The sequence below is a fragment of the Thamnophis elegans genome, chromosome 11 (assembly GCF_009769535.1).
Source record: "Thamnophis elegans isolate rThaEle1 chromosome 11, rThaEle1.pri, whole genome shotgun sequence".
NCBI classification, from domain to species: Eukaryota; Metazoa; Chordata; class Lepidosauria; order Squamata; family Colubridae; genus Thamnophis; species Thamnophis elegans.
In genome coordinates, this window is record NC_045551.1 from 12272604 (window position 1) to 12300602 (window position 27999).

Below are 27999 nucleotides of genomic sequence, written 5' to 3' on the forward strand. Positions count from 1 at the left end.
TAATTTCCGTGGCTAAATCGAGCTGCTGAAAATGACCTGTATTATGAACTCCCTCACCAGATCTTTCCACTTTGCAAAAATATAAAGGTTGCTTCTCCAATGTTGAAGATAAACTTTAAATATATTTACATATTCTGGCGCTAAATATTTGGGCTTGTAGGTCAAAATGAGTGGCTTGAATGTATATGTTACGATATGTGGTTACAATAAACTTACTTAAGCGGTTTAAATTGAACCTGAAAACAAAATGGAAATAATTGAAGTTGAAATCCAAATGTATTCTACTTGTAGTTCTCAAATGCCTTCAAGGAAATCCTCACAATAATTGGGATTCTTTGTTTTGCACCTAATATCTGTAGATTTAGGGTGAAGTAAGGTGTTATTGCAGAGTTTTACTCAGAGTACTCCACAACAGTTATGAAAAATTTACCTAATTAAAAGGAACGATGTGTTATAAAATGAGTTAAAGTATTGATCCAAAATGGCTTTAAAGCAGGTTCTTGCATTGAAATGAAGCCCCTCGATTCATAAAGATGCTTTTTCTTTAAGTTCAATAAATATAGTACCAAAAGAAGATCGCTCAAAATCTGATGGCATGTGCTTGGAGTGGAGGGTATTTTTAGTAGCTTTTTGCTGTAATACTAATTGGTGTTTATAGACATATTTGGTAACGCTTAGCAACTCTTTCGATGGAAATATTGCCCAGACAGAGATGGAACAGCTTAGTTTAGTCTGAGTCACAGCATTTGCAAGAAGTGAGCTATGGGATGAGTTACAGCTGTGCCCCTCACGTGCAAATAATCTAGGGTAAACCCTCTTGAGTTGCTTTGGAGTTCCCCCATTCCTGGGTAGTCTTTGAGGGAAAACTAAAAGCTGTGTTTTAGATTTCACTCCTATAGTTTTTAGTTGCATAAGCATTTCCATTCATCTTCTGGCTTATCTGTCCTTGAGTAAACAAGAAAGATAAAACTTTCTTTTAATTCATGTTTTAATTAGTTACTTTTTAAAGGAAGAAAAAGTGTGTGTGTGTGTGTGTTTGTGTGAGCCGAGGTGGCGCAGTGGTTAGGGTGCAGTACACAGGCCACTTCAGCTGACTGTTATCTGAAATTCAGCGGTTCTAATCTCACCGGCTCAAGGTTGACTCAGCCTTCCATCCTTCCGAGGTGGGTGAAATGAGGACCCAGACTGTGGGGGCGATATGCTGACTCTGTAAACCGCTTAGAGAGGGCTGAAAGCCCTAGGAAGCGGTATATAAGTCTAACTGCTATTGCTATTGCTATTACCAGGGTTCTACAGTTAATGCTCAGATATCATCGAGGGGAAATTTACCATAAAAAAGAATGCTTTATTTCATAGTTAGAAAAATAGTTGTAGATATATTTTTGAATCTATGTGCTATGTTTCTATGTCTCCAATATTTTGTTATTTAATGATATAAAACATGCACAAAACAGGTAGACAGAAGAAAAACTTCTAAATATATGTGTGAATATTTTCTAAATTCTTTGTTATACTGCAGCTAATATACATTATTTATACACATTGAAAATGTTTATATATTTCTGATTTCATTTCTTTTGTCAAGTTAATTTTCCCCTTAGAAACCATACCTTGGATGCTTGAATTTGTCTACATAATATGTAAGATATAGAAGCTGCCCTCGCTTGAATAAGAAAGTGAAAAGTTGATAGCAATAAAAACATAAGCTAATGACTTTTGAGTAGTTTTTAAAATTATGTTTTAATTATCAGGATATACCTTTAATATTCTGATTTGGGACCTTCTAAATTGCAGCAACATCTTACTTCATTCCTTCATTTCGTGTTTGTTATTTATGTGTGTTTGTGTGCCCATGATGAAGAGTTGATTATGGTGTTATTAGTGATTCCACACTTATGCAGAAGTGTCACTGAAACATCTAAGGTGATGAGGATGGATGTGCCTCTTCCATCCAAATTGTGTCATAGGATATTCCTTAGAGCAACCAATGTGGTTTCTTTCCTGTTGTGACTCAGCAGAAGTTTGCTGTGAGTTGAGTCGGGATGCAAGATTAAAAATGCAGCTGGGGCTCCTTAGTGTGGTCTTCTGGAGATAAAAGGACTGATGGTGCCACTCCCTGTTGCAGAAGTCAACGTTCATCGTTCATCGGTTGTGGTTTGTTTGTGAGAGACACTTGGATAAGTGATTTGCTTTCTGTAACCCAGATTCAAAGAGACACTTGGAGAAGTGATTTGCTTTGTAAGAGATCTTTGTTTTTGCGTTCTGTTATCTTCTTGCCAGAGACTTTATTTATGTTTATTTTTGGGCTCGCAGCCAGCGTGAGCCGAGGCTGATAAAGTTCTTTCCTTTTAAGTCTGTCTGCCTGTTGTCTTTGAACGAGCGAAGAAGGGGGGACAGAACACTTTCCTATGACCACATATGAACCCAGATGGCTAGGGGATCACAACTTACACTGGCTAGTTCTTTTAGCCTCTTCTTCCCCAAAAGGATCATGGACATTTTAAATGTAGTAGCTGACCGGCATTTCACAGGTGCAATAAGGACAGAGAAGTATTATACTTTGCCACATTTAATACTGAGTAGGCTTGTACCTAAATTCTAATTCATATTTGCTTCTTGTTTTCCACCAGTATTGCTCCTGGCATCTCTTTATCTGCTTCATTTCTCAGATCTCCTCCGTAAACCAAGGAGATGCATGGGATCAGTAGACCACTCATAAATAATCCTGTCAAGCACTTTGATTGCCTCTAGCAAATCACTTCAAAACATGTTGCCATGACTGCAGGGACTTGACCAAACAGTCACAAAAAGACAAGACTAAAACTATGAAACTATGTTTTTCATTTTGTTCATTCATTCATGCTCTTCCCTATACATTTCCTTTATAGTGGTTGTCACTCGATGAGTTTGTGAATGTTGACTCCAGACAAGAATCGCAAACTTGGTTAATTTGTTAATCCACATCAATGTTTTTTAGGAAAATAGAAAGGCAAACATTAGATTGCAGACTTGATATAGTGTTCCCCGCTAACAATTAAGAGAGTAATTGGTCATTTTGTCCACTATTCCACAAGTGTAGCCAAGTCCCAGTTTTATCTCAAGCACGGTCATGCTCTTCTGTTGCAGGCTCAGATCTCTAGAGACTGCCTTGAAAATCAATATATTGCTGCCAACATACCGCCAACTGGGAGGTATCTGCACTATATTTGCACATTCAGGATGCATAAACAACTACTGGCATATTTATAAATCAGGACATCTAGATCAGTGTTTCTCAACCTTGGCAACTTGAAGATGTCCGGGACTTCAACTCCCAGAATTCCCCAGCCAGCGAATGCTGGCTGGGGAATTCTGGGAGTTGAAGTCCAGACATCTTCAAGTTGCCAAGGTTGAGAAACACTGAACTAGATAGAAGAAGGAGGGAAAAAATTTCCTTAATTACCTTGTGTAATTCTGTAAAACAGCTACAGCATAAGTAACACACAGCACAGCACTAAAATATTTTTAAAAATGTGTGCTCTTGGCCATCTTTTTACCGAACATCATGTAATTAAACAGCTGTCATATGCAGCCGGGTAATTCTACACAAATATCCTGCAGAAAGAGTGAAGTTTCACTCCAGCTAGTTTCAAAGTTAACTAAATAAATAAGAGGAAAGAAAGCGCTAATGCTATTAAATTACCCTCCTCCAATCTGGAACTCTTGCTAATCCTCAGGATTTTTAACCAGAATGATCAATAAATCCTGTCTGGGAACCCTGAGAGTTGCAGTCCTGATCCATTGGAAGGATTCCAGATTGGACAATGTTAAGTAAATAATAAATGTTTCAGGAAGCGTCAACGTTTTTTTTAAAAAAATTGGTCAACCAAATTAAAGCTGTGGTTACTCAAAAGAACCTTTGCTATGGCAGGTGTGGGGGCAGGCGGAGGGGGGGGGCTTTTCACAAAACTCCAACTTAACTCCAACCTAACCAAAAGGCTCATGATCAAAGTCTTAGTTTGCTTTATACGTAATATATTTACAAATAAATCCTGCCCTGAAACCATCTTTTTTTTTTCTTCATTCTAAAAATCTATCATAAGCCCTGTGGGATTCTTGGAAATGAAATGGATTTTGGGAATTGATATTATATGAGCTTCCTTTTAATTTTTCGTTTAAAAACGTGTTTTAGACAGGCACTTTGGTATCCACAGGTTAAATAAAACTCAAGAGTAACACCATTTATTGTACCTCTCCCTATGCTTCTATCTTTCATCTTATTTAATAATTTATACTTTTTACTGTTTGGTCTTCTTACATTCCAAGTCGCAGTCTTCCACGTATGCCTTAGGATACAAATTCTTTGAATCTGTGTTTTTCAACCTTAGCAACTTTATGCATTTCAATTTCCAGAATTCTTTAGATACGTGCTTATAGCAGGAATGGGGGTATAGTAAAGTTTCAAGCTAGGCATGATCAGGGTGGCATTTCCTTCCCTTAGTATATTTTCTGTTTTACTACATCCTTGCTCATGGCACTACTAAATTTTCACTAAAGAGAACCAACCTTTTCTAGAGTACTGTTTCACTACAGACATTAAGCTCATTCAGAAAACAAATAGCAAGAACAAAAATAGCCAGGGGCAGTTCGGGCTGCAGAATTCTTTGGAGTGAAGCTCTCGTGAATGTAGGAAGTTGGCCACCTACTAAGAGATACTGGGATGGTGCAAGTTTGAAGGCCAGCTGGCATGTATGCAAAAATGTTAGGAGGAAAGATGAGAGGTTGATTGCATAAGTTATGAGAAAAGCTTCAGAAAAGCTTCATTAGTCTTAGTGAAGAATAAGACTATTCAGGAGAATCCTACACAATCTTGTACCTTAATTAAATGAGGTGGTTTTAATTATAGCTTCCAAACTAAGAAAGAGGGTGGGAGTTGAAATAGTTCCTATTGCAATTTTGCCCTTTTTTTTTTTTGCTAGAAATGGTGTTTAAAATGGCTAACAGTAGTTAAGCATGCATCGGAAAAGATACATTTAATTCACAGCAAATTAAAAATGTATCAAAGACTAAATGGCACCCAACTAGTAAAAACCTATTTCATAAATAAACCAACTTAAATGCTGAAGTTAAAGAAAACTGTCTTTGTCTGTAAGAAAAAAGGGAATACTCATCTGGCCTCCATTAGCCCAGAGATCCAGAGACTGACAGTGTATCCCCAAAAAATCCCTCTTATTTATCTTTTCATATTCCTTGTGATTAGCAATAGCAATAGAAGTTAGACTTATATACCGCTTCATAGGGCTTTCAGCCCTCTCTAAGCGGTTTACAGAGTCAGCATATTGCCCCCAACAATCCGGGTCCTCATTTCACCCACCTCGGAAGGATGGAAGGCTGAGTCAATCTTGAGCCGGTGAGATTAGAACCGCTGAACTGCAGATAACAGTCCGCTGAAGTGGCCTGCAGTACTGCACCCTAACCACTGCGCCACCTCGGCTCTAGGTGGAGGATAAAAAAGGGGGGCGGCTCTCTCAAGGCCAAGCTCATTTGGGGGAATGTGAGCCTTCCGATTGCAAATTGTTTAAGACTTTGTATATGATAACTTCGCTTGTAATTAGGCTCCTCTCAAGACTATAAAAGGAATGATTGTGCACACGCCCTTTGCAGGAGTCAACATATTCACTAGAGTTGGAGAACTCTCGTGGCTAGCTTGGCAGGCTGGATTGCTGCCAAGGTTGGTCTGTCCTGGATTGCTGCCAAGGTCCTATCTGTGTGCTAATAAATCCTTGCAGTATCTTTGTCTCAATGTGCTTTGGTGTAGGACGTGGGGGGTCAGAACAGTTCTGTATGAGGTGACGAAATGTGGCAGATGTTAAGAAGTGCCTTGAATAAAGTTTTGCAGCCCTGTTGTTCTAAGAGGCCAGATTACTTTCACAGACTGGTTAGCCATCTCTGGCTTGGTTGTTATTTTTCTTTGATATCCCCAAGATATTAATTTCTGATTAATTATTTCTTCCTTCTGTCCTTTTGTAGAGAAAATAATTAATGGGCAAGACTATGAAGTTATGATGCAGATTGACACCGAAGTCATGGACACCAGGATCCTGCACATCAAAAGCTCAACCATCCCACCTTACCTTCGAGATCAGCAGAGGAACCACACAACATCCTTCTATCATTCTCCTCCAACCGTTCCAGAGGCAGCTCCAGCTGTGAGAACAATCACTGAATCACCCCAGTAGACTCTCCAAAGGAGGCTTTCATACGTGCTCTGGGATAGGCGACCCACGTAGGTTTGCCATGGTAGTGTCAGGGGCAGCCTCGTGTCTTAGACAACAGCTTGCGGTTTCTGGGTCTCAGGATTTTGCCTGTTTTTAGACCTAGCCAAAAAATAGTTTCTCGCCCACTCTGTCTAGATTATCTGCCATCTTTATAAGACAATATTTATGGGTCTAAGAACGCCACTTTGTTAAAAGAAATGCTAAAATTGCAATGGGTAAATTAGTGTTATCGATGGGAGTGAGGCTTCTGTGGGGTTAACTAAATCCTGGGATGGTGGGTGGGTGGGTGGGCACTAAATGCCATTTCTTTCCCCTGCCTTCTTAGAAATAAATATCAATTTCTTGCCAGTTTCTGCAGAAGAAATGTAGGAGCCGCGTATGGATTACAGGTTGTCCCTCGTTAATTGTTTTAATTGTTCTACTTTTAATTTCGGTTCATCTGTAGAATTTATTCTTTTACATTCTTCATTCAACCTTATTCTGGGTTCTCTTTCCTGCTTCTTTTTACCAGCGGGGAAAGGAGGGAGAAAATAAGGAACTACAGGCTCTTGTTAACCGAATTAGAGTTTAAGCCGTTCTTTGTCGCCCTCTCTATTTTCAGTACTTTTTCATTATTTTATTCAGTCTCTGGACAAAGTACTATATCCTACATCGGCTTTTCCTGGTACTTTTCATTATACAACAAATGCCCAACCCAGCTGTTTTAAATTTGTTACATAAGATACAGATGTTTTGTTGATACCACCCTTTTAACTATGTGCAAATTTGTAAAGTATTGTTACTGGGGAATTGTTTCTAGTACTATTATGGAAATTAAAATTCTCCCAGAGTGTATCTGAAACCAGTTTCACGGGCACCTATTGACCGAGACTTGCAACATTATTAATGAAGAGCTTTGTTCTGAACACTAACACTTTTATGACTTTGGACTAAAGGGAATGTACTGGAATTGGAGCAAGTGGTGCTTGTCTATTGGCCCAGGTTCCATAGAAGAGACCCAAAACCCAGATATTCCAGAAAGAAGCAATGTTCATGTGTGTGCATCTTCATGAGCTTCCTGCATGAATTTGCTCATAAGAATAATTTATGTCCTCTGGTTTGGCAACAATAAAAAGGGTGGGTTGTAGTGGAAAGGCCCCCATTCATATTGAGAGCACTAGATCGATGAGAACAGGTTCTCTGCCTTTTCCACTCCGCCTCTTTCATTGACATAGTTCATGCCCACATTGGGCATATAGACTACCCACATTGGGCATATACTTTGAGATTGGAACAAGAGTGCGTTGGCCGATGCATATAGATCTTTGCAGGGGATACGAATTAGAGCATAGTTCTGCATAAGCTAAAGTATTTATTTCTGATCAAATATCTGAGCCTCCTTTCGATGTAAATATCCTCAGGGCAGATTTCATAGCAAAGGTAAGACTAGTGAGGAGCACCTGTGAAGTGGGAAAATAAGCTTTGGATGTGAAACGCTGCTTCAAATAAGTGGAGATCATATTCATCACAAGGGTTCCACCACAAAACCGCGCTCGACTAAACCGCGTAGCTGACGTCATCAACAGGGCGACAACAGCGCGGAGACAGAAGCATGCTGTAAACCCTAAACCTAAAATTAACCCCTAAACCTAACCCCCCTAAACCTAATCCTAAACCTAACCCTAAACCTAACCCTTAACCTAACCCTAACCTTAACCTAAACCTAACCCTAAACCTAAACCTAACCCTAAAGCTAACCCTAAAGCTAACCCTAACTTTTAACCTAACCCTAAACCTAAACCTAACCCTTAACCTAACCCTAAACCTAACCCTTAACCTAACCCTAAACCTTAACCTAACCCTAAACCTAACCCTTACCTTAAGTTGAATCGGCTTGCTTTTGAAGCGCTATTTAAAGCGCCCTTCTTTCTCCGCGCCGGCTGTTGTCGCCCTGTTGATGACGTCAGTGATGCGGTTTAATCGGGCGCGGCTTAGTCGAGCATGGTTTTGACGGGTCACGCATCACAAGCAAAGCTTGTGTGTGCCTCTCGGCAAAGAAAGCCTCCATTGGCTCACTCCATTGCCTGGTCATCATCTACTTTTCTTCCCTTCTGTATGTGTGTGATCTTCTTTGACCTTCAACATTCCACTTCCACATCTTGCAGCCTTACTTTATGAAAGATGATCACAACTGCCACAAAAACCCACAGGCATTGAACAGGTATTTATGCAAATGTATGGGCAGCGTACATATGAGCAATACAACGACAGATGGAATTGCAAGTGATGAACAGCACTAGAGTCTCCCCTGAAAAGGGATGGGCAAAATTATTGTCTGTAACTGTTGTGTTGTGGGTTGAGTCATTGATACATTAACTCTTCTGGATAACAGATTGAGTAAGAGTTGTAATATTACATGTATATACTTTAACCTCAAAATCTATCAGCTTTATTTTCTGGGCTGTTGTTTACACACATGAACTGCTGGATATAAACCAAGGTAAAGTCAATGATATGTACATCTAAAAAAATTTAAAAGTCTTTCTTTAGAAGCATCAAAAGTGGCCTGGACGAAACCAAACAAAATTAAACAAAGATAATAATCCACCATAAACAGTAGCAAAATAATTGAATAGCATAAACCTAAAATCCTTACAGAACAAGAAAAGAAACACTGGCCGCAGAATTAGGCCAAGTCAGCATCACCCCAGATTTTCCACCTGCTCACAAGGCAAGGATCTTTTTTATTAGTTATTCTGTGAACATTGATATATCGGAAGGCCTATGCCAGGGGTGGGCTTCAACCGATTCGCGGCGGTCCCTGCGAACCGGTTGGTCAGCGAACCCGGAAGTAAGTAACTTCCGGGAACGGCGAAGGGCCAACCCGCCCGCCCGCGCTCCTTACCCGGTTTTGATGAGTTTTGCGCTTCCACGCATGCGCAGGACGGATACAGCGCCTGCGCGATCCTCCAGGAGCAGCTGGAGCATTGCACAGACGCTAGTACGCATGCGTGCGCCGCACGCGTGCACGAGGACGCCGCCGGCCCCGTTCCAACTGAACCGGTTGGACCGGGGCGAGAAACCCACCCCTGGCCTATGCATAACCCTGCCTTGAGGGTAGCATGAAATTACTTGTTAAAAATTAACTTCTGTCACAAGAATTTGCATTGTACATGGAGCTGAGGATCTCAAAGAGTTCAGTCTTGAGGGACAAAACAATTCTGTTTTTTTTTTTAGAGAAAATTTGTCTGGCTCTTACTGGAAATTGAGTAATGTTTTGTAAACATTTTTTGATTAAAGGCGTTGTTCACTTGGATGCTGATGTTCCTTTGTGCCACAATTAGGAGAACGCTTTTCCCTGTTAACTGTTCCCTATAGACATCCATACAATGTGCAATTTGACCCTGTGAAAATAAACAAAAAAGATGTTTGAATGTGCACTTTTAAAAAAGCAGTAGGGAACAAGATCAGTGAGCAGTTTACTAGAAGTTTTGTTTGGTATATTGAAGATAAATCTTGGTAGTTATCCTGGTTTTCAGATTAATTTGACTCAAGATCACTAAGAATTTGCCAGATGGGAAACAATTCTAGTTCAGCTAATTTTTTTCTGTGTCTTATGTGTTAATATTTTGCAGTCAAAGAAGTAAGTTGAAGATCCGTGAAGCTATTGCCAACTAAAATCTAGCAGTGGTCTTGAATATCAAAGTATCCCAGATCCAATTTTGCTAAATATGTTATCTTGACTAAAGTACTTATAACTATCTGCTGGTGGGAAAGTGTACCTTTTGAAAAGACGAATCAATGGGGTGGGGGGTGGGGAGAAAAGAATTCAAGACTTTGGGTCCATCAGGCCTAAGTTTGTTTTTAGTTTTCTCTCTGCCTTAAGCATCCTTCCTTGTTTGAAAAACTCTTCCCCTTCTTGAGGGGCCTTGTTCATCTCTAGTCTGGCCAACTGTGGGAATCAGTTTTGAGCTGTTCTCCTGCCAGCCTCAGCATTTCTTCAATATTGCCTGTCCAAAATTGGCCGACTGTTTTTGGCTGAGTGAATGTCCAGTGTTGCTTTTTCATCACTGCGCTGGAAATACAACTCTTTGCAGAACACTTTATTAAAAACAAACAGCCTTTCTCCTCTGAGAAAGTATATGGGTATATCACAAAAGCCTAAAATTTATTGGGTGCTTTCTGTACAGACTGCAACATCTTTAAACAACGTTAAAATGGTGTCTTGTACATTAGATTGCTCTATGCTTTGACTAATGCTGTAAAGTAGGTTTAGTTAATTTAAGAGAGACTGAATTCAGTGGCCTACTCTTAACAATTGTTAAGTTTGTACTGACGGTAATGTGCTGTTTTGGTTTGTTTGTTTTGGTAATTATCTTTTAAGTTATTTCCTTGTTTCAATATTGTGCTTATTTCTTTGAAATATCTGAAGAAGAAATCATTTTTGTTACCTGAAATTACTGTTGGAAGAGCGAGTGCATTGTCTTTTTGTTGCTGGTCTTTAAGCAAGATGCCTGGAATTGAAATCATACTACTGGGGCATCATAATCAAGAATTACTGCTGTGTTTACATTTTCTTCTAAAAGATAAATAAAATATATGTGTAGAGCTGTGGCATTTGTTTTTATATCTGCATATCATTGAATTCACCTGTTAAAGGATACCGTAGTATTGCCTAGAATACTAAGGAATGCAGTTTAATGAATATTGGCAGGATTACGAGTAAACAACGTACTTAGAAATAAATGGGAGTTAGTGTTAGCCACCCAGAGTCCCTTGGGAGTGGCCGGCATACAAATCCTAATAAAACCTAAATAAAACCTAAAAGTGTGCTCAGGTAACTTTGTGAAAGTGTTAAAAATATAAAAATCGGGGGTGAGGATCATTCCCTATTAATCATTGGGAAATCCTTTCAACTTCACCCTGGCAGGGCCCTTGTTCTCTAACAATATGTATTATAACTGCCCCAATCTCTCGATGCCCCCTCATCTCTTGGCTAAAGAGTTCTTAGCCCATCTATCCCTCCTTGTTCCTCCTTTTTTTTCCTTTTGTGTTCTCCCAAGCATTATCCTCAATCTTGCAGAATGCGATTGAAGGCACCCTCTTTGAGGACACTATCTGTAATGGCTCCTCTCCTAACTTGAAAAAGTAAAGACACTTGAAACGGATTATTTCAAAAGGAACCTTTAATCAAGCAGGATGGAAACCATTAGAAGCAAAGCAGCATCTGAAAACCTTTAGGCCATGCAAATGGGATTAAAATGATAATGACCCTTTCCCTTTGTCCGAATGCAGATTCTGACCAATACACAAGTGTGAAGATGCTTCCTTAACTCTTCTGCCCTGGGAGTCAATAAAGCACACGTTCCCATGGTTATCTCTAGTTAGACATCAAAGTTATATATCCCACATGGCTACCATAAACATCTCTCCAGAGAGGTTGGGACCTTCAGTCTGCCGGTGACAGGAAACCCGTTGTAAACTTGTAAAACTCAGTTGTTTCAGATGTAGCTAATGATTTAACTCCGAGGCTCCCCTCCTCCCAATTGAATGGCAGTATCACTTTTAGGGATCTGACACTATCTCTGTTCTCAATTGAGCAAAGAGCTCCAACTCTGATGTCTTAGCATTACCCAGCAAATCAGAAATTGCCTTCCTAACAATCATGCGTAGAAGGTCCAAAGCACAAACATATTTTTCACCTGTTGTGTCATTATATAATGGGATTGCACGGAAGTTTGCCTTTTGTAGCCTATTATTGTTTTATTGAGCTTGTATGCCGCCCACTCCCGAAGGACTCCGGGCGGCTTACAATAAACAAGGGAGGGGGATAATACACAAAACAACATATTAAAATATACAACAGTCACAATTTCCGAGGGGCTGGATATTTCGAAAGCCCCCCGGCCTGCTGGAGCAGCCAGGACTTAACGGCTTTGCGGAAGGCCGGGAGGGTAGTGAGGGTCCGGATCTCCACGGGGAGATCGTTCCAGAGGACTGGAGCTGCAACAGAGAAGGCTCTCCCCCGGGGAGTCGCCAGCCGACATTGGCTGGCAGATGGGATCCGGAGAAGGCCTAACCTGTGTGATCTAATCGGTCTATGGGAGGTAATCGGCAGGAGGCGGTCTCTCAGGTACCCAGGTCCGATGCCATGAAGGGCTTTATAGGTAACGCCCAGCGCCTTGAAGCGGATCAAAAGATACTAGAGTGCTATCTCAAAATATGAAATAAAAACACTCTGAAACCCAAACACAGCATTGGTTATGGGGAAGGTGATTGACCCTGCTTGATCCCGTTGCAGCTGAAAGAGAGCATGGCTGGGACTGATACAGATTCACTTCCCACAGTAGAGCTTCTCTTTGTCTCAATGGCTTCATCACCATTGGAGGGAATGTGCTGTCAGCTCAGGAAGGTGCAATTTTTCTCACTTAGTGGACGCCCATCCTTCATTGCCAAGTGCTAAAACAAGAACCAGGCAGAGGAAGGAATCCAGAAAACCAAGGCAGGCAGAACTCCCGTGGAGCAGGATAGCTGAAATTGTCAATAATTCATCCGCGAGGTGTGTATACGTCCCCCCCCCATTTGCAGTCACATTCTATCTCTTCCCTCTATCCGTAATTTATTTAGCATGATAAAAGCACATTTCAGCGGCATATGATTTGCAGCTCCCCCTTTGCGTCTGTATTTATTCAGGGAAGGACACTGTTCTTGCCAAATGTGAAGATACCTTTAAATATATGCTTCCCAGAAACAGATTCCCTGGGTACGTTTGTTTTCCATGATGTTTGTGATAATCTTTCAATAATGTAAAGGCAAAGTACTAGCAAGTACTAGCAAAGGTGAACAGAAAAAGAATTTCAACAAATGATATAAGATGTTTTTATGGTTCCACCACAAAACCGCGTTCGATTAAACCGCGCTCGACGAAACCGCGTAGCTGACATCATCAACAGGGCGACAACAGCGCGGAGACAGAAGCACGCTGTAAATGCTAAACCTAAAATTAACCCCTAAACCTAAACCTAACCCCCCTAAACCTAACCCTAAACCTAACCCTTAACCTAACCCTAAACCTAACCCTTAACCTAACCCTAACCCTTAACCTAACCCTAAACCTAACCCTAACCCTAAACCTAACCCTAAACCTAACCCTAAACCTAACCCTTACCTTAAGTTGAATCGGCTTGCTTTCAAAGCGCTATTTAAAGCGCCCTTCTTTCTCCGCGCTTGCCGTTGTCGCCCTGTTGATGACGTCAGCGACGCGGTTTAATCGGGCGCGGCTTAGTCGAGCGCGGTTTTGTCGTGCCACGGTTTTTATTGACAAAAGCTGTAATCCTAGGAGTGCTTACTTATAAATTCAGTTGACCAAGACATGATTGACGTTATGCTTGCTGAAACATCTTACCCTGGGCTGGATTGTGTCTTGAAAATGTCCATATTAGGAAGGGATTTTGCAGGAAGGCTTCAACAATCAATCCCAATTTGCCCATTCTTTCATATTCACTGGGCATCAGTTAAGATTTTGGGAGAAGATGCTACATGTAGCAGATGAACAATCCTTGGATTTTTATTTATTTATTTTGGCATACTTGGATATATAGCATTTGCTTCATTCTCAGTCTTCCCAACATTCTCACCCAGCCCTCTAAAATACTCTTTTCCACATTCCTTCATTTTAGTTTCATCCCAGACAATTCCATCACTTTTTATTTATTTTTATTTTTAATACCACTCACTCCGTTGGCAATGGTTTGTTTAATCTATTCCATCCATTTCCAAACCGATTCTTTTGTTTCCATCAAAATCCCTCTACATTGTTTTTAATTCTTTTAATTTAATCGTGTTTTTTAACTTTCGTCTGTCTTCTTCAGCCTTTCCTTTCTATATTTCAGACAGCTTTCTTTCATCCACATTTGTTTACGGCAATCACGCTGTGAAATGTGCTTTTCCTCATCCACAGCATTTCTGTCGTCTGCATTTCTTCTATCCAATGATTCGTTGAAAATAAATTATGCAAAGAGCCTCAGGATTCTGTCCATTTGCCCGATCTGTCAACAGGATAACACTCCGAAAATGAAACCGACCAATACCGAGCTAAGTATGACACTAAGCAAGCACTCGATTTAGTTATTTAAACTTGGTTTTTTTCCAGAGGCATTTCCCTCCACAATCCATTCTTGATGCTGCCAAAAGTTCAATTAATTGTTCATCACAATCGGTTCATTTGTGGGGGCTAAAGGATCTGCATCTATCTTCTAGGACAGGCTTCTATGAATTAAGCTGCCTGCTATGGCAGATGGAGACCCATCTCCAGGGCTGACATAGTTTTCCCTTCATCCTTCTGAAAGGGGCTTGAATTCGTCAGTTTCAAAGCCTCCCACCCCCTCCCCTTTGTGCTTCTCGACTGCAAATCAGAGCACCTACAGTAGTGAAGCCATAGTTGTGAACCAGTGGTGGGTTTCAAAAAATTTCGGAACCTCTTCTGTAGGTGTGGCCTGCTTTCCGGGTCCACTGGTGGAACCTCTTCTAACTGGTTCGGTAGATTTGACGAACCGGTTCTACCGAATAGGTGCGAACTGGTAGGAACCCACCTCTGTTGTGAACCCTTCTGTCCTCAGCCAAAGGAGGAGTTCTGCAGCAGATCTTTCTAGTTCTGCCTGCAGAGGTGGCGCAGTGCTTAGAGTGCTGTACTGCAGGCCACTTCAGCTGACTGTTATCTGCAGTTCGGCTGTTCAAATCTCTCCTGCTCAGGGTTGACTCAGCCTTCCATCCTTCCGAGGTGGGTAAAATGAGGACCCAGACTGTGGGGGCAATATGCTGACTCTGTAAACCGCTTAGAGAGGGCTGAAAGCCCTATGAAGCGGTATATAAGTCTAACTGCTATTGCTATTGCTACAGTATTACGGCTCCCGGAGCCTCCAAAATGCCATAGGATTGCAGTCTGAACTAAAATGTGAATGTAAAAAGTTACAGCAGTTTAGGCAGGAACCGCTGGTTAGCAGAAAAGAGAAGCATGTAGTAACAGCAAAAATGCGAACAGGACACTGATTTGCTGAGTTTCAACACTGATATTTTATTATAAAAAATGTTAACTTTAAAGGGTTTTCTCATCCAAACCAAGTTTTCTATTACAATAATAAAGGCAAAAGACGTGTGCTTTTCCCCTTTGGGGTGTCTGCGCTTGGCAGAGTTAATGAAGACATAAGGTTCCCGTTGTCTCAGGGTTTGGCAGTATATTCCATATAAAAAAAGTTATGCCCAAGATAAAAGGGTTGATTTTGGTATATGGACTGTTCTACAGTCCAATTTTATTTTTTATTTTTTTAAAAAAAATCTTTTAAACCCACACATTTACTCTGATTTATAGAATTAAAAGCAAACACGTTTATATAAAAAAAAAAGGTGCTGTGGTCCATTAAAATCACTCCCTTGCGTCCTTAATAAGCAAAAATGACGTTGTAAGTAACCTGGTGGCCATTATCCCAAGCGTAAAGGAGCCGGTCCTTGGGGTTGTAGTCTATCTGAGTGGTGTAGGAATACTCATTCTCAAAGAGCAGACGAGGGATGATCTGTGTATTGGTGTGCGTGTCGAATGCGTATGAAATGTTGGCATTTCTCTTGTTGTAGCTGTCAACAGCATAGAGGACCCCGCAGATGACAAAGGAGTTGCCGTAGAAGTTCTTACGCAGACCCGTCTGCCAGGTGGTCTCCTTACGGGTGCTGAGATCCATGGCGTTGAGTTTGCTGAGGACAATCACCTCTTGGTTGAAGCTATCATAATTACTGGCGGGATAAATGATCCATAGGCCGTTTTCATCCACGGCAAAATCTACATCTGAATGGCCACGCCACCGCCAAGGGGTCTCCTCCTCATAAGCTACGTCATGCAACATGGCCCAGGCAGCCACGTAGCGCTGCTTTAGGTCATACTTAATGAGGTTGCGCGTGAAGGCTCGGTTGTAGTAGAGAGAACCATTAAAGACGGCATGGCCTGTTCCCATCCAACTGTAGGGCAACTTGTACGAGTTACTCCATCGGCCTAGGAAAACAGATGGTGTCATAATTGAAAGAGCACACTTGATCCTAATCCTACTTGCACATATGTTTCCTGTGAAGATTCCAACAGAGACATCCTACCCACTGCTTAGTGGCAGCTGTTCAGGATTTCAGGCAGATGTCAAAGATTAAATCTGGAGATTTACTCATGTATTATTGATCTCCTAATCTGGAACGTGCTAACTAGATATGAAATTTATTCCCCCCACATTTTCTTCGGCAGATTCAAGTTTCAGTATTTCTTTTTTTCAATGTTCTGTATATCTGCAGTGTATCTGCTATTTGTATGCTTTCAGTTTTTAAAAATCTGTTAACAGTAAGCATATCTGCCTTGTTGCAAACACGGTATTTTAAATATATAGCCATGGATAGCTTGTGGATAGTTTATATGACTCTTGCCAAAAATAAAGACCTCATATGCAAGTAAATCTAAAGCACTTAAAATGAAAGATAAAGCACCACAAATTTTGCATTCAAAATGTAGCAGATTTCAAACAGTTTCTCCCTTAATAGAAAATCCATTTAGCTCCCCTATATATGGTAAGAGGGAGAAACTGGATTGCTGAAGAAGTGCTACATTTGGCACCAGGGACGTGCAGTCACTAGAAGCAGAGGTGGCGTGGCCTCACCAGTCATGAGGAAAAGGAAAGAATTTTAAAGAATTTTTTAAAAATAATTAAAGCCAAGATAGTTGCTACCAGATTCTAAGTCACAGTGACTTGGAACAGTGCTTAGTGTTAACTATAGGAGGAGGCCAGAGAACTAGGGGCCTCTTTTGCATAAGGAATTTTTCGCCTTTTAAGAGTTAACCAAGGGTTAAAAAGCGAAGAATTCCTTATGCAAAGGAGGCACGTGTTCTCTCACCTCCTGTAGAGGGCATTTTTAGAGGCTTTTTAGAGTTCTCTGGGAGCAACTAGCTCAGTCTGACTCAGAGCTGTGGCCTTTCATGAGGGCAGAGTTGAAATCCTCTCTGAAACAGCTGGAAAAGGTGCGTGTGTGGGGAGGGGGGAGGAATTCAAAAGGTTTGATTGCATGCAGAACCCACGTTGCTTTTTCAAACACACACACACACACACACACACACACACACACACACAGACAGAGCTGGATAAAAGTATATAAGCCCAGCTTCATTGAAAAGGCAACGTGATTCACCTGCAATCAAAGGCTCCGATCGGAAGGCAGCAGGGGAAGCGGGGGTATGGCAGAGGAGCTGCTTTCAAGCCTTTGGAAAATATATCCAATCCAACTTCTGTGTTTGTGTTTGTTTGAGAGTGAGAGAGGGATCCAACTTCTCTGTGTGCGTGTGTCTGTTTGAGAGAGGGGGGAGGGAGGGAGGGAGGGAGGGAGGGAGGAAGGAGGGGGAGGGAGAAGAAAAAGAATGGGAAAACTTATTTTGCAAGGGGGAAAATGCTGTCGCTTTAAATCGGAACTGAGCATGCCTGGCTGTGGAATTCTGGGAGTTGAAGTCCACAAGTCTAAAAAGCTGCCTCACCAGCCATAAAACTCACCGCACGTCACTGTTTGGCACATACCTGCTACACCACCCTAGGCTTAATTCTCTACAAGTAGTTCTTGGTTAATGACGGTAATTGGGACAGGGATTTCTTTTGCTAAGCACTGGGGTCATAAGGCACAATGTTACATGACCACATTGCTCAGCAACGGCAATCCTGGCAGTCCCCATAGCCATCATTAACTGAATCCCACCAATTGTTAGGCAAGGACCCACCCTGAGCCAAGCCATTCTGTGATTTGGTCCCTCCTATTCCAGAGCCTGGGTAAAATAAGGGACTGTATCCTCTGGAATTCTCCCCACCTTTCTATCTCACTCCTCCCCATCTTAGCCCTACCCAATGCTGCTAGCTGCCTCAGTCCTGTTCATGCACCAGCCAGGCCTCCATCTGCGCATCAGCTAGGGTCTTACTCTCTGTCTCTGTCTCTCTCTCTCTTTTTGCAAAAGAGGCCCAGCCCATGAAAAAAAGCTCCAGCTGTGGTAGCACAATTAAAACCACCAACTGAGGAGGACCTATCTGGTGTACAAAGTAAGAACTACCTACAACGTATTTTTTATTTCACAGATCTCTAAGACTTTTGATGCCAAGCTTACGTTTAACTGCCCTTTCTCTAAATGCTTGTGCTTGGAAGAATTCAATTTTCCATCTAAACTTTTCGCGAGATGCATCAATTCTCTCCTGACCTCCCAAGAATTCTTCTTTTCTCTCAGTTATCTTCTCTAGCAATTCACCCTATATAGTACAGAGCAAACAGAATACCTTGTCTGAAGCTGTCCAGATTCCGGAATTCCACCAAGGTATTGCCGTAATAATAGTTGGTGACATAGATTCGCTCATCTTTGGCAACTGGATCTTTCATCCAAGCACCTTCATTCCGCCCATAGGTATTCTGAATTACTGGCCCAGTAATGGTGGACAAAGTGTCCTTGCATTGACCTGAAACAACAAAGAATGTTTAGCACAGTGTTTCCCAACCTTGGCAACTTGAAGATGTCCGGACTTCAACTCCCAGAATTCCCCAGCCAGCATTCGCTGAGTTGAAGTCCAGACATCTTCAAGTTGCCAAAGGTTGGGAAACACTGGTTTAGCACTTCCTATGTATATCTAAAGGCTTTAAGGTGCTGTAGTTGCTCTCCCTCTTTCTTCACACACACACACACACACACACAAACAAGAGGGAGGGGGAAAAGATAGAGAGAGAATGTAGAAACTGCTCAACTGTAAACAACTCTAGGTGTCTGGCACTTTAAAGGCAACTGTAACAAAGATAAAAGATCATATATGCCAGTGGTGGGTTTCAAAAAAATTTCGAACCTACTCTGTGGGTGTGGCCTCCTTTGTGGGAGTGGCTTGCCAGGCATGTGTTCTCTCTCTCTCTCTCTCTCTCTCTCTCTCTCTCTCTCCCCTTCCTTCCTTTTGTCTCTCTGTCCCTTTTTCCTTTTTTTCTTTCATCTCTCACTTTTTCTTTCTTTTTTCTTTTTTCTTTCTTTCTTTCTTTATTTATTTCTCTTTCTCTCTGTGTGTGAGTGTGTGTGTGTGTGTCAGTGGTGGATTTCAAAAAATGTTTGGAAGCTCTTCTGTAGGTGTGGCCTGCTTTCCGGGTCCACTGGTGGAACCTCTTCTAACCGGTTTGGTAGATTTGACGAACCGGTTCTACCGAACAGGTGCGAACTGGTAGGAACCCACCTCTGATATATGCCCAAAGTAAACCATTCAAATTACCCAAGCAATCCTGTAGGGGCTTAATAACTGCTTTACTCCAAGATGTCTGACGCTATCCTTTCCAGAAGTAAGTGCTGCTTCTTAAGACCCACATATGACATTATTTAATTTCCCGAAGTGTTTCCTCGAATAACCAGGCTATGCCATATGGAACTCAATAGGTGGTAACCAGAACTTTGAATTGCATCCAGAAGCAACTGGGTGTCACATGAGTACACCACAGCATGCCCATTACCGTCTGTACGGCTACTAGGGTAGTTTCTGAGTGGTCTTAATGGCAGGCCCACATAGGATACATTGTAATACTCCTTTCATGAGAGGACTAGGATCTGTGTGACCTTGTGAACAGCCTCCCAATCCAGAAATGGGTATAAGTAATGTACTAGTTTGCTCCTTGCAGAGGCCCTCTAGGCCACAGCCGCCATCTGCTCCTTGAACAGAACCTATAAAGTTCAAGACATGCTACCCACCCAATTTAAAAGATGGAAAGTCCCCAAGACTAGAGGCCCAAATGTACACAGCTACTCAGTCCAGTCAGGATTGAGCCTGAGACTATCCTCATACAGATCTGTAAGGCCTCTAGATACTGGGACACACATAGTTTGGAGTTTGGAGTTTATTCAATTTGTAGGCTGCCCTATTCCCCGAAGGGACTCAGGGCGGCTGAACAAAAGCCAAGGGAGGGGAAATTACAAAAAGTAAGACAAAAACAATCAGGCAATACAAACAATTTAAAAGCACAACAGACACAACAAATTCGAGTAGGGGGGGGAACTCAACCCCAGGCTTGCTGGGACAGCCAGGTCTTCACGGCCGTCCGGAAGGCCCGAAGGGTGGAGAGGGTCTGAATCTCCATGGGGAGCTCGTTCCAAAGGGCCAGAGCAGCCACAGAGAAGGCCCTCCTCCGAGTAGTCGCCAACCAACATTGGCCAGCAGATGGAATACGGAGGAGGCCTAATCTGTGGGATCGAATGGGTCTGTGGGAGGTAATCGGCAGAAGGCAGTAGACAGTGTCACTTGGATCTCCCAGGGTCAAGATATATAATTGGATGTCATCCATATACTGATGACCCTGGGAATCAACAGATGATCACACTTAGTGGTGTCATGTAGATGTTTATTTATTTATTGAACTTTTATGGATTACTACCATGCACAAAAAGCCTAGGCATAACAAAATCAATTAAAAAAAAATCAATAAAACAACTGCATCAGCCTTACAAAGGAGCACACCATACTTTCCACTATGGAGCCATCACATCCCATCAACCCTAAACATGCTGGAACAATCACAGAAAAATGAGGGGAACCACTGCAATATGGCATCTCTCTACTCTCAATCCCCACAGCCAGTTGAGAAAGATACTCATAATATCAAAAGCACTGAGGACCAAGGAGCACAAGGAAGAACATTATCACTCCCATCCCAGCTCTGCCAAAGATAATAAAAAAGCACGATATTGCTTGAAACCTGACTGAAATGGGTCAGATAATCTGATTCTCCCAGGATCCTCTTCAGCAACTTTTCCAAAAGAGGGAAGATTTGAGATTGAGACAAAATTGTCCAGGACTATTGGTTTAACCAATAACTGATTGGGGAGGGGCACACAACCATCTCTTTCACGGCTAAAGGAATCACTCTGTCTCTCAAAGAAACAAATCACCGTAATAACCAGAGGTGGATTCCTACCAGTTCGCACCTATTCGGTAGAACCGGTTCGTCAAATCTACTGAACTGGTTAGAAGAGGTTCCACTAGTGGACCCGTAAAGCAGGCCACACCTACAGAAGAGGTTCCAAAACTTTTTGAAACCCACCACTGGTCCTTGGATATGATTATTCTACACTATCATGCCGATATTTATAAAACTCAGTGCCTCTGTGAAAGGTAAGGGTGACTACTGCGTTTGTGGTGCAATCAGAACATTGCGTGTGTTGAAGTTGTTTTAACGCAAACCAAAGATGCCTTTTAAAAAAGAAGTTGACATCATATTCTTATGCATGCCAGTGCTGTGTGTGAGGTAATTTAAGGTGGTTCTGACAAGTGTCGTCGGCATCTTCATATCTGGTCACATGGGCGGCAAGCCACTCCCATCCGATCACATGGGTGGCAAGCCACTCCCACAAAGGAGGCCACACCCACAGAGTAGGTTTCGAACAATTTTTGAAACCCACCACTGGTATGAACCATATGGACCCTATTTCAGAGGGTCATCCCACCCTCCCCCAGGCAGCCTTAACAATCTAAGGGGGAGCCTGGATGACAGGTAACTAGGTTCAGAGTTTGAAAGACCCTACTCCTAACACAGGCGCCAATTCAATCGACACAAGACTATGCTCTGAGCATCTCAGCCAGAGTTGCCCAAATGATAGCCACCTTTGAGTGGATTTGAGAAACTGTATCTGCCAGAGAGTTTAAATATACATTACAGTGCTGTACAAAATTTCCAGTATTTGGTCCTTCCCCAGCAAGGAATTAGTCGCCTTAAACAGAACCATCAGTCAATGGATTCAATGCAATGGCAAAAAAAGGAAGCCATTTCATTTCTTTCTACCATTCCGTAATCTGCCCCAAACTGAATGTCGCTTGGTGATCAAGTGGAATCCCCAAGAATTAACCATCTCAGTATCTCTTGCCATGAAATCAAGTAGATTAGGCAAGGATGGTGCTGGGGAGCAGGGAGTGCAGTACATCAGCAGCAATTCCAATCTGTTCCTTATAACCTGATTTCAACCAAGGATGCAATGTCCAGTTATCTGCAGCAGAGACTCTAGCAGGTAAGTACTAGCATCCTGCCCTCCAACCAGCTCTAGGATGATAGCAATCCTGAGAAAACTGGGTGCCCACATTTCAGGAGAAATGGTGGGCAGAGACAGCCTACCATCTTTTCTTTGCAGTCCCAACCTATAACTATTTCTCCCCATACCAAAGGTATGGGAATTGATTAATAATAGATTTTTGTGGTAAGTGCTTAACAGAGATGGGTTCCTACCAGTTCGCACCAGTTCGGTAGAACCGGTTCGTCAAATCTACCGAACCGGTTAGAAGAGGTTCCACCAGTGGACCCGGAAAGCAGGCCACACCTACAGAAGAGGTTCCAAACATTTTTTGAAACCCACCACACACACACACACACACACACACACTCACAGAGAGAGAAAGAGAAAGAAATAAAGAAAAAAAGAAAAAAAGAAAGAAAAAGTGAGAGAGAGAGATGAAAGAAAAAAAGGAAAAAGGGACAGAGAGATAAAAGGAAGGAAAGAGAGAGAGAGAGAGAGAAGGAAGGAAAGAGAGAGAGAAAGAAAGAAAGAAAGAAAGAAAGAAAATACATGGCCGACAAGCCACTCCCACCAGGTCACATGGCCAGCAAGCCACTCCCAGAAAGGAGGCGACACCCACAGAGTAGGTTCGAAAAATTTTTGAAACCCACCACTGATGCTTAAGCAAGAATATATTAATAAACAGAACAATTATGGCACAAAAGATAGTCAAGGACAATGTCTACACTCTAAATCTTGTAAAGTAGAGGCATCACAAGTTACTAGTACCAAATTCTAGGAGTGACTAATAGAAGAACATATTGAGCAACAGAGGTCTTGAACCAGACATTTTGCCTTTTTGATAATTTATATGTTAATTTTGGTTCTGGCCAATTAAAAGAATTGGCTTTCCTGATATAATATGTGGTTTCGCCACACAGTAAGGAAAAATTTAAAAATAAATAGGGCCACCCAATTCTCAAAATAAGGAGAACTATAGTATGATGCACAGATAAATCTCTAGCCCTGCTTGCTGGAAACCTGGGGCAGTCAGATGGGCACACTGATTTGATGAATAGAAATAAAAAGCTGGAAAAAACACAACAGATAGTTTCACATTACATCAACCTCTGCCAAATTCATTCATCCATCCCCCTAGAAAACAAATTTTATCTTGCAAAGATAAAATAAAAACAAAAATCTAGTATAAGTCTGCATTTCATAGACTGGAATAGAAACACCCCAAAAAAAAAAAGAAATGTGATTTAAGACCAGCAGAGACTCAAACATAATAGAAGGCAACTATTTAGATTTCATGGAAACACTACTGTATGAAGGAGAAAAGCCTTTGACCTTTAACACTTGTGTTCTTGTATTGTGAACAGGGCCCTCTTCAACCCTGTCCCTGGGACACTTCAGATCCTTCCTTTGATCCATCAGGCTCTGTCCCAATACTGTCTCTACCGGTTCCACCACAAAACCGCGTTCGACTAAACCGCGCTCGACGAAACCATGTAGCTGACGTCATCAACAGCGCGACAACAGCGCGGAGACAGAAGCACGCTGTAAACGCTAAACCTAAAATTAGCCCCTAAACCTAAACCTAACCCCCCTAAACCTAATCCTAAACCTAACCCTTAACCTAACCCTAAACCTAACCCTTAACCTAACCCTAAACCTAACCCTAACCCTTAACCTAACCCTAAACCTAACCCTAAACCTAACCCTAACCCTAAACCTAACCCTAAACCTAACCCTTACCTTAAGTTGAATCGGCTTGCTTTCAAAGCGCTATTTAAAGCGCCCTTCTTTCTCCAGGCTCGCTGTTGTCGCCCTGTTGATGACATCAGCGACACGGTTTAATCGGGCGCGGCTTAGTCGAGCACGGTTTTGTCATACCACGGTCTCTACCCACCATGCTTTTTAACCTAAGAATTCCTCTGCAGTCCTTGACACCATCCATTCATGATTAGAGAATTTAACACCGTTTCACTTATAATGTATTTAGCCCCCTTCTATTGATTTGGCCCAAAAGCAAGAGCTTTCTTTATCCCATTCTAATGGTATCCAAGCCACTAGGAACGAAATAAGTTAAAGGGGAAGGAAAAAGAAAACAAACTCACCAATGCTGTTTCTGATATCTTCCTCATCGAGGCTGTATTCCGGTGTGACAGTAAGGCTAGGATTCACAGAGGCTGGAGAAGCCACAGTTTTGATCATAGTAGGCTCAGGCGTCATCTCTTTGTGGAAATCTGTTGTGGTTGTGCTAATTATGGGTAGCCCCATTGTAGCTGTGTCCTGTTCTGCTGTAGTTGTGATTGTGGGGGCCTGAGTGGCAATCTGAGACAGTGTTTTCAAGGTCTGTGCGGTCTTTTTATACCCTGCCCCAGTTACTGGAAACTCAGCTGTTGCTGTGGTCTCCGGGACTTGAGTAGTAGATACAACTGATGAGGTAGTGAGTGGGGTGGATTCTAGAGGAAGCACCCTGCCTGTGGAAGACAGTGGTGATTCTGTTATTGTGCTAATGCTCTCAGACATTTCCTTTCCACTGGGCGTGGTGCTTGTAACTCCCTTCAGGAGTTGAACATCATCATGTAAAAGCAGATTTTCCATCGATGGTGGTTTCCTTGAAGGAACATTTGACAGGTAGTTGTGTTGCAAAAGCTGGTCCTCGATCAGCAAATCTATAGTATCGCCACTGAAAGACTCTTCTTCGGCTAAAACACAGATTTTTTTAAGTATTACATTTTTATCAATTCTACAGTTATAATTGATAATAAAATATGAAATATAAGATATTTTTAAAACTCTACGTGTGTTAAATCAAAAATCATTTTTTGGTCTGGGAAAATAATATGACGTTAAATAATTTTTCTAGTAAATTCTCCCATTGCAACAATGAGCCCATTCTACAAATGGGTTGACTACACAGGAGATTGAGTTCTGAAACTCCTCCACATATTTTTTCCCCAATATATTTTTATTATTTTTACATTTAAAACAATGCAATACCGCGAAATCGGAGTGACTATACATTCACATTATATACAGCTAGTCACAGCTATTAACAATTAGCCTACTAAATACATTATCAATCCTTCTGTCCAATCACAGTATATACAGTTTGTTCCAGTCTTGTCACCTTTATTACAATAATCCACCTCAAGACTGGATTATTGTAATGCGCTCTACATGGGGCTGCCCTTGAAGAGTGTTCGAAGACTTCAGTTAGTCCAGAATGCAGCCGCGCGAGCGATTGTGGGTGCACCCAGGTACACCCACGTCACACCTATCCTCCGCGAGCTGCACTGGCTACCCATTAGTCTCTGAATCCGCTTCAAGGTGCTGGTTGCTACCTATAAAGCCCTACATGGCATCGGACCTGGGTACCTGAGAGACCGCCTCCTGCCGATTACCTCCCATAGACCGATTAGATCTCACAGGTTAGGTCTCCTCCGGATTCCATCTGCCAACCAATGTCGGCTGGCGACTCCCCGGGGGAGAGCCTTCTCTGTTGCAGCTCCAGCCCTCTGGAATGACCTCCCCATGGAGATCCGGACCCTTACTACCCTCCCGGCCTTCCGCAAAGCCACCAAGTCCTGGCTGCTCCAGCAGGCCGGGGGGCTTGTGAAACATCCAGCCCCACGGAAATTGTGAATGTTTTGTTTTTAAAGTGTTGTCTTTGTACAGTTTTCCCCTTCCCTTGTCTATTGTGAGCCGCCCGGAGTCCTTCGGGAGTGGGCGGCATACAAGACAAATAAATACAAATACACCTTGCCTTATACCAGTCTTAAAATCTATTCCAGACTTCAAAATATTCTGATTCCCCTTTATTTTTAAGCTCAAGAGTGAGCCTATCTGCTTCCGCACAGGCCAACACTTTTCTGAGTATATCTAGCTCTGATGGTGTATTTTCTTTTTTCCAATATTGTGCATAAGTTATGTGTGCCGCAGTTAGTGCATGAATAATTAAATAAAGTGTATCTTTCTTATACCCCTCTGGTATTATACTTAGGAGAAAAATTTCCGGTTTAAACAAGATTTGGTCTCCAACCATTTGTTCTAACCATGATTACTCCTCCACATATTTTTGCGACATCTGAAGGTAAACTTTCCCAAATATCTCAATACACAAAATATTCCTATAAAGAGAAGATATTTCCTGTAATTAGGGCACAAGCAGCAGATAATTAGAATTTAATTTTGTGCTCCAAAATAAATTGGCAGCTAGTGTTTTGGTTTCAGTAGGAGTTGTCTTTAAGTCTTGCCAGGCACCAGCCTGGTTGTTACATTAAGCAATAATTAAGCTTCTGGACTAGATACATAGGTTGTCAACACAGAGTACATTGAAGTATTCAAGTCTAGATGTGTATTGCTATTTTAAATTAATTCTTCCTCATGATAGAGTGCAATTGGCCAAAACCAAAAAAAGTTCTTCCAATAGCAATAGCAGTTAGACTTATACACCGCTTCATAGGGCTTTCAGCCCTCTCTAAGCGGTTTACAGAGTCAGCATATTGCCCCCAACAACAATCCGGGTCCTCATTTTACCCACCTCGGAAGGATGGAAGGCTGAGTCAACCCTGAGATTTGAACAGCCGAACTGCAGAACTGCAGTCAGCTGAAGTAGCCTGCAGTGCTGCATTTAACCACTGCGCCACCTCGGCTCTTGATCACTTCAATCTAGAAACCAGGGAGAGATCCAGATCCAGACATAACCCAGATTTTGAATCTGCTCATTTTGGGAGAATAGATCTCCATCCAGAAAGAGAAGATCTGTTTATTGCCTGGAATTAAAACACTTTATAATGAGATGGCCATTTTAACTGAATTTGGTTTGATTTATTACTCCTAATTTTTACCAGCTACAGTTAGACAATTCAGAGTCAGGACTCAGGAACTTTTAATACCTGGAAATATTACAGAGAAATAGATCTCTATCTCTGTCCCCAAATCCATTCAAAACTCAAAAGGGCAAGATACCATTTTAGGGGAAAAAATAGTTAAACTGAAGATTTAACTGCACTTAAATTCTCTCTGATGGATAGGAATGGACGTATTACAAAATCAAAACTTTCCAGGTCTCCAAGCAAAAATCATCCATCAGGTTAATCTGCAACTCACTCTGAAACCAATTCCAAAAGGAAAGAGATCTTTGTTTTCTCCAGGACTTCTGGAGAAGCCACCAACATCACGATCTCCTTTTTCAAACTTGAAAGGTTAAAAACTGGTCTGTAATTCGAAACATCCAATACAAATTTCATAAGACAGGTGTTGTAATTGTCACCTTTATACAAAGAGACATTTTACCGGCTCCCTCGGAAAGTGTTTCTAATACTAATTAAATCAAGACTGGAGGAAGGAACATATGTGAGCTAGTAAAAGCAAATGTCATCTTTTGGATCAGTTGCTTGGCAGAGAAGAGGAAGTAAAGAAGCAGGATCCAGCTTTCCTTCTTCAACAGCTGATTGGCAGCCTTTCAGCTTCGTTTAGTAGGCAAACACATGTCCACTAAAAACAGCTGGGGAATTATTGCATAGATAATTGATTGCAAAATCTCCTTCAGGATATATTTAAAAACCTGCAACTGAGTTGGGTCATGTATGAGCATGTGCTTAATTCTCTGGATTCTGAATTGCATTTAAAATACAGAGACACAAGTAGATAAAGTCAAAATAGGATCTGGGGTGAAATGTGGACCGCCACATA

The 27999-nt window shown here is 41.7% G+C and overlaps 2 protein-coding genes across 3 annotated transcripts in view; one reads left to right on the plus strand and one right to left on the minus strand.

Annotated features, from left to right (window-relative positions):
- ATF6 (activating transcription factor 6) overlaps positions 1–7664 on the plus strand; it is a 90555-nt gene extending 82891 nt beyond the window's left edge. For both annotated transcript variants that reach the window (XM_032226358.1, XM_032226357.1), the window contains exon 16: positions 6010–7664. In XM_032226358.1, the coding sequence (XP_032082249.1) occupies positions 6010–6218 (209 nt within the window). In that variant the 3' untranslated portion in view covers positions 6219–7664. The remainder of the gene's footprint in view (positions 1–6009) is intronic.
- Positions 7665–15085: 7421 nt separating this feature from the next.
- The window catches only part of OLFML2B (olfactomedin like 2B), a 44855-nt gene continuing 31941 nt past the window's right edge, over positions 15086–27999 (minus strand). Inside the window, exons 6-8 of the mRNA XM_032226356.1 lie at positions 24414–25007; positions 18569–18745; positions 15086–16275 (exon numbers count right to left, since the gene is read on the minus strand). Coding sequence (XP_032082247.1) covers positions 15674–16275; positions 18569–18745; positions 24414–25007 — 1373 coding nt within the window. The 3' untranslated portion in view covers positions 15086–15673. The remainder of the gene's footprint in view (positions 16276–18568; positions 18746–24413; positions 25008–27999) is intronic.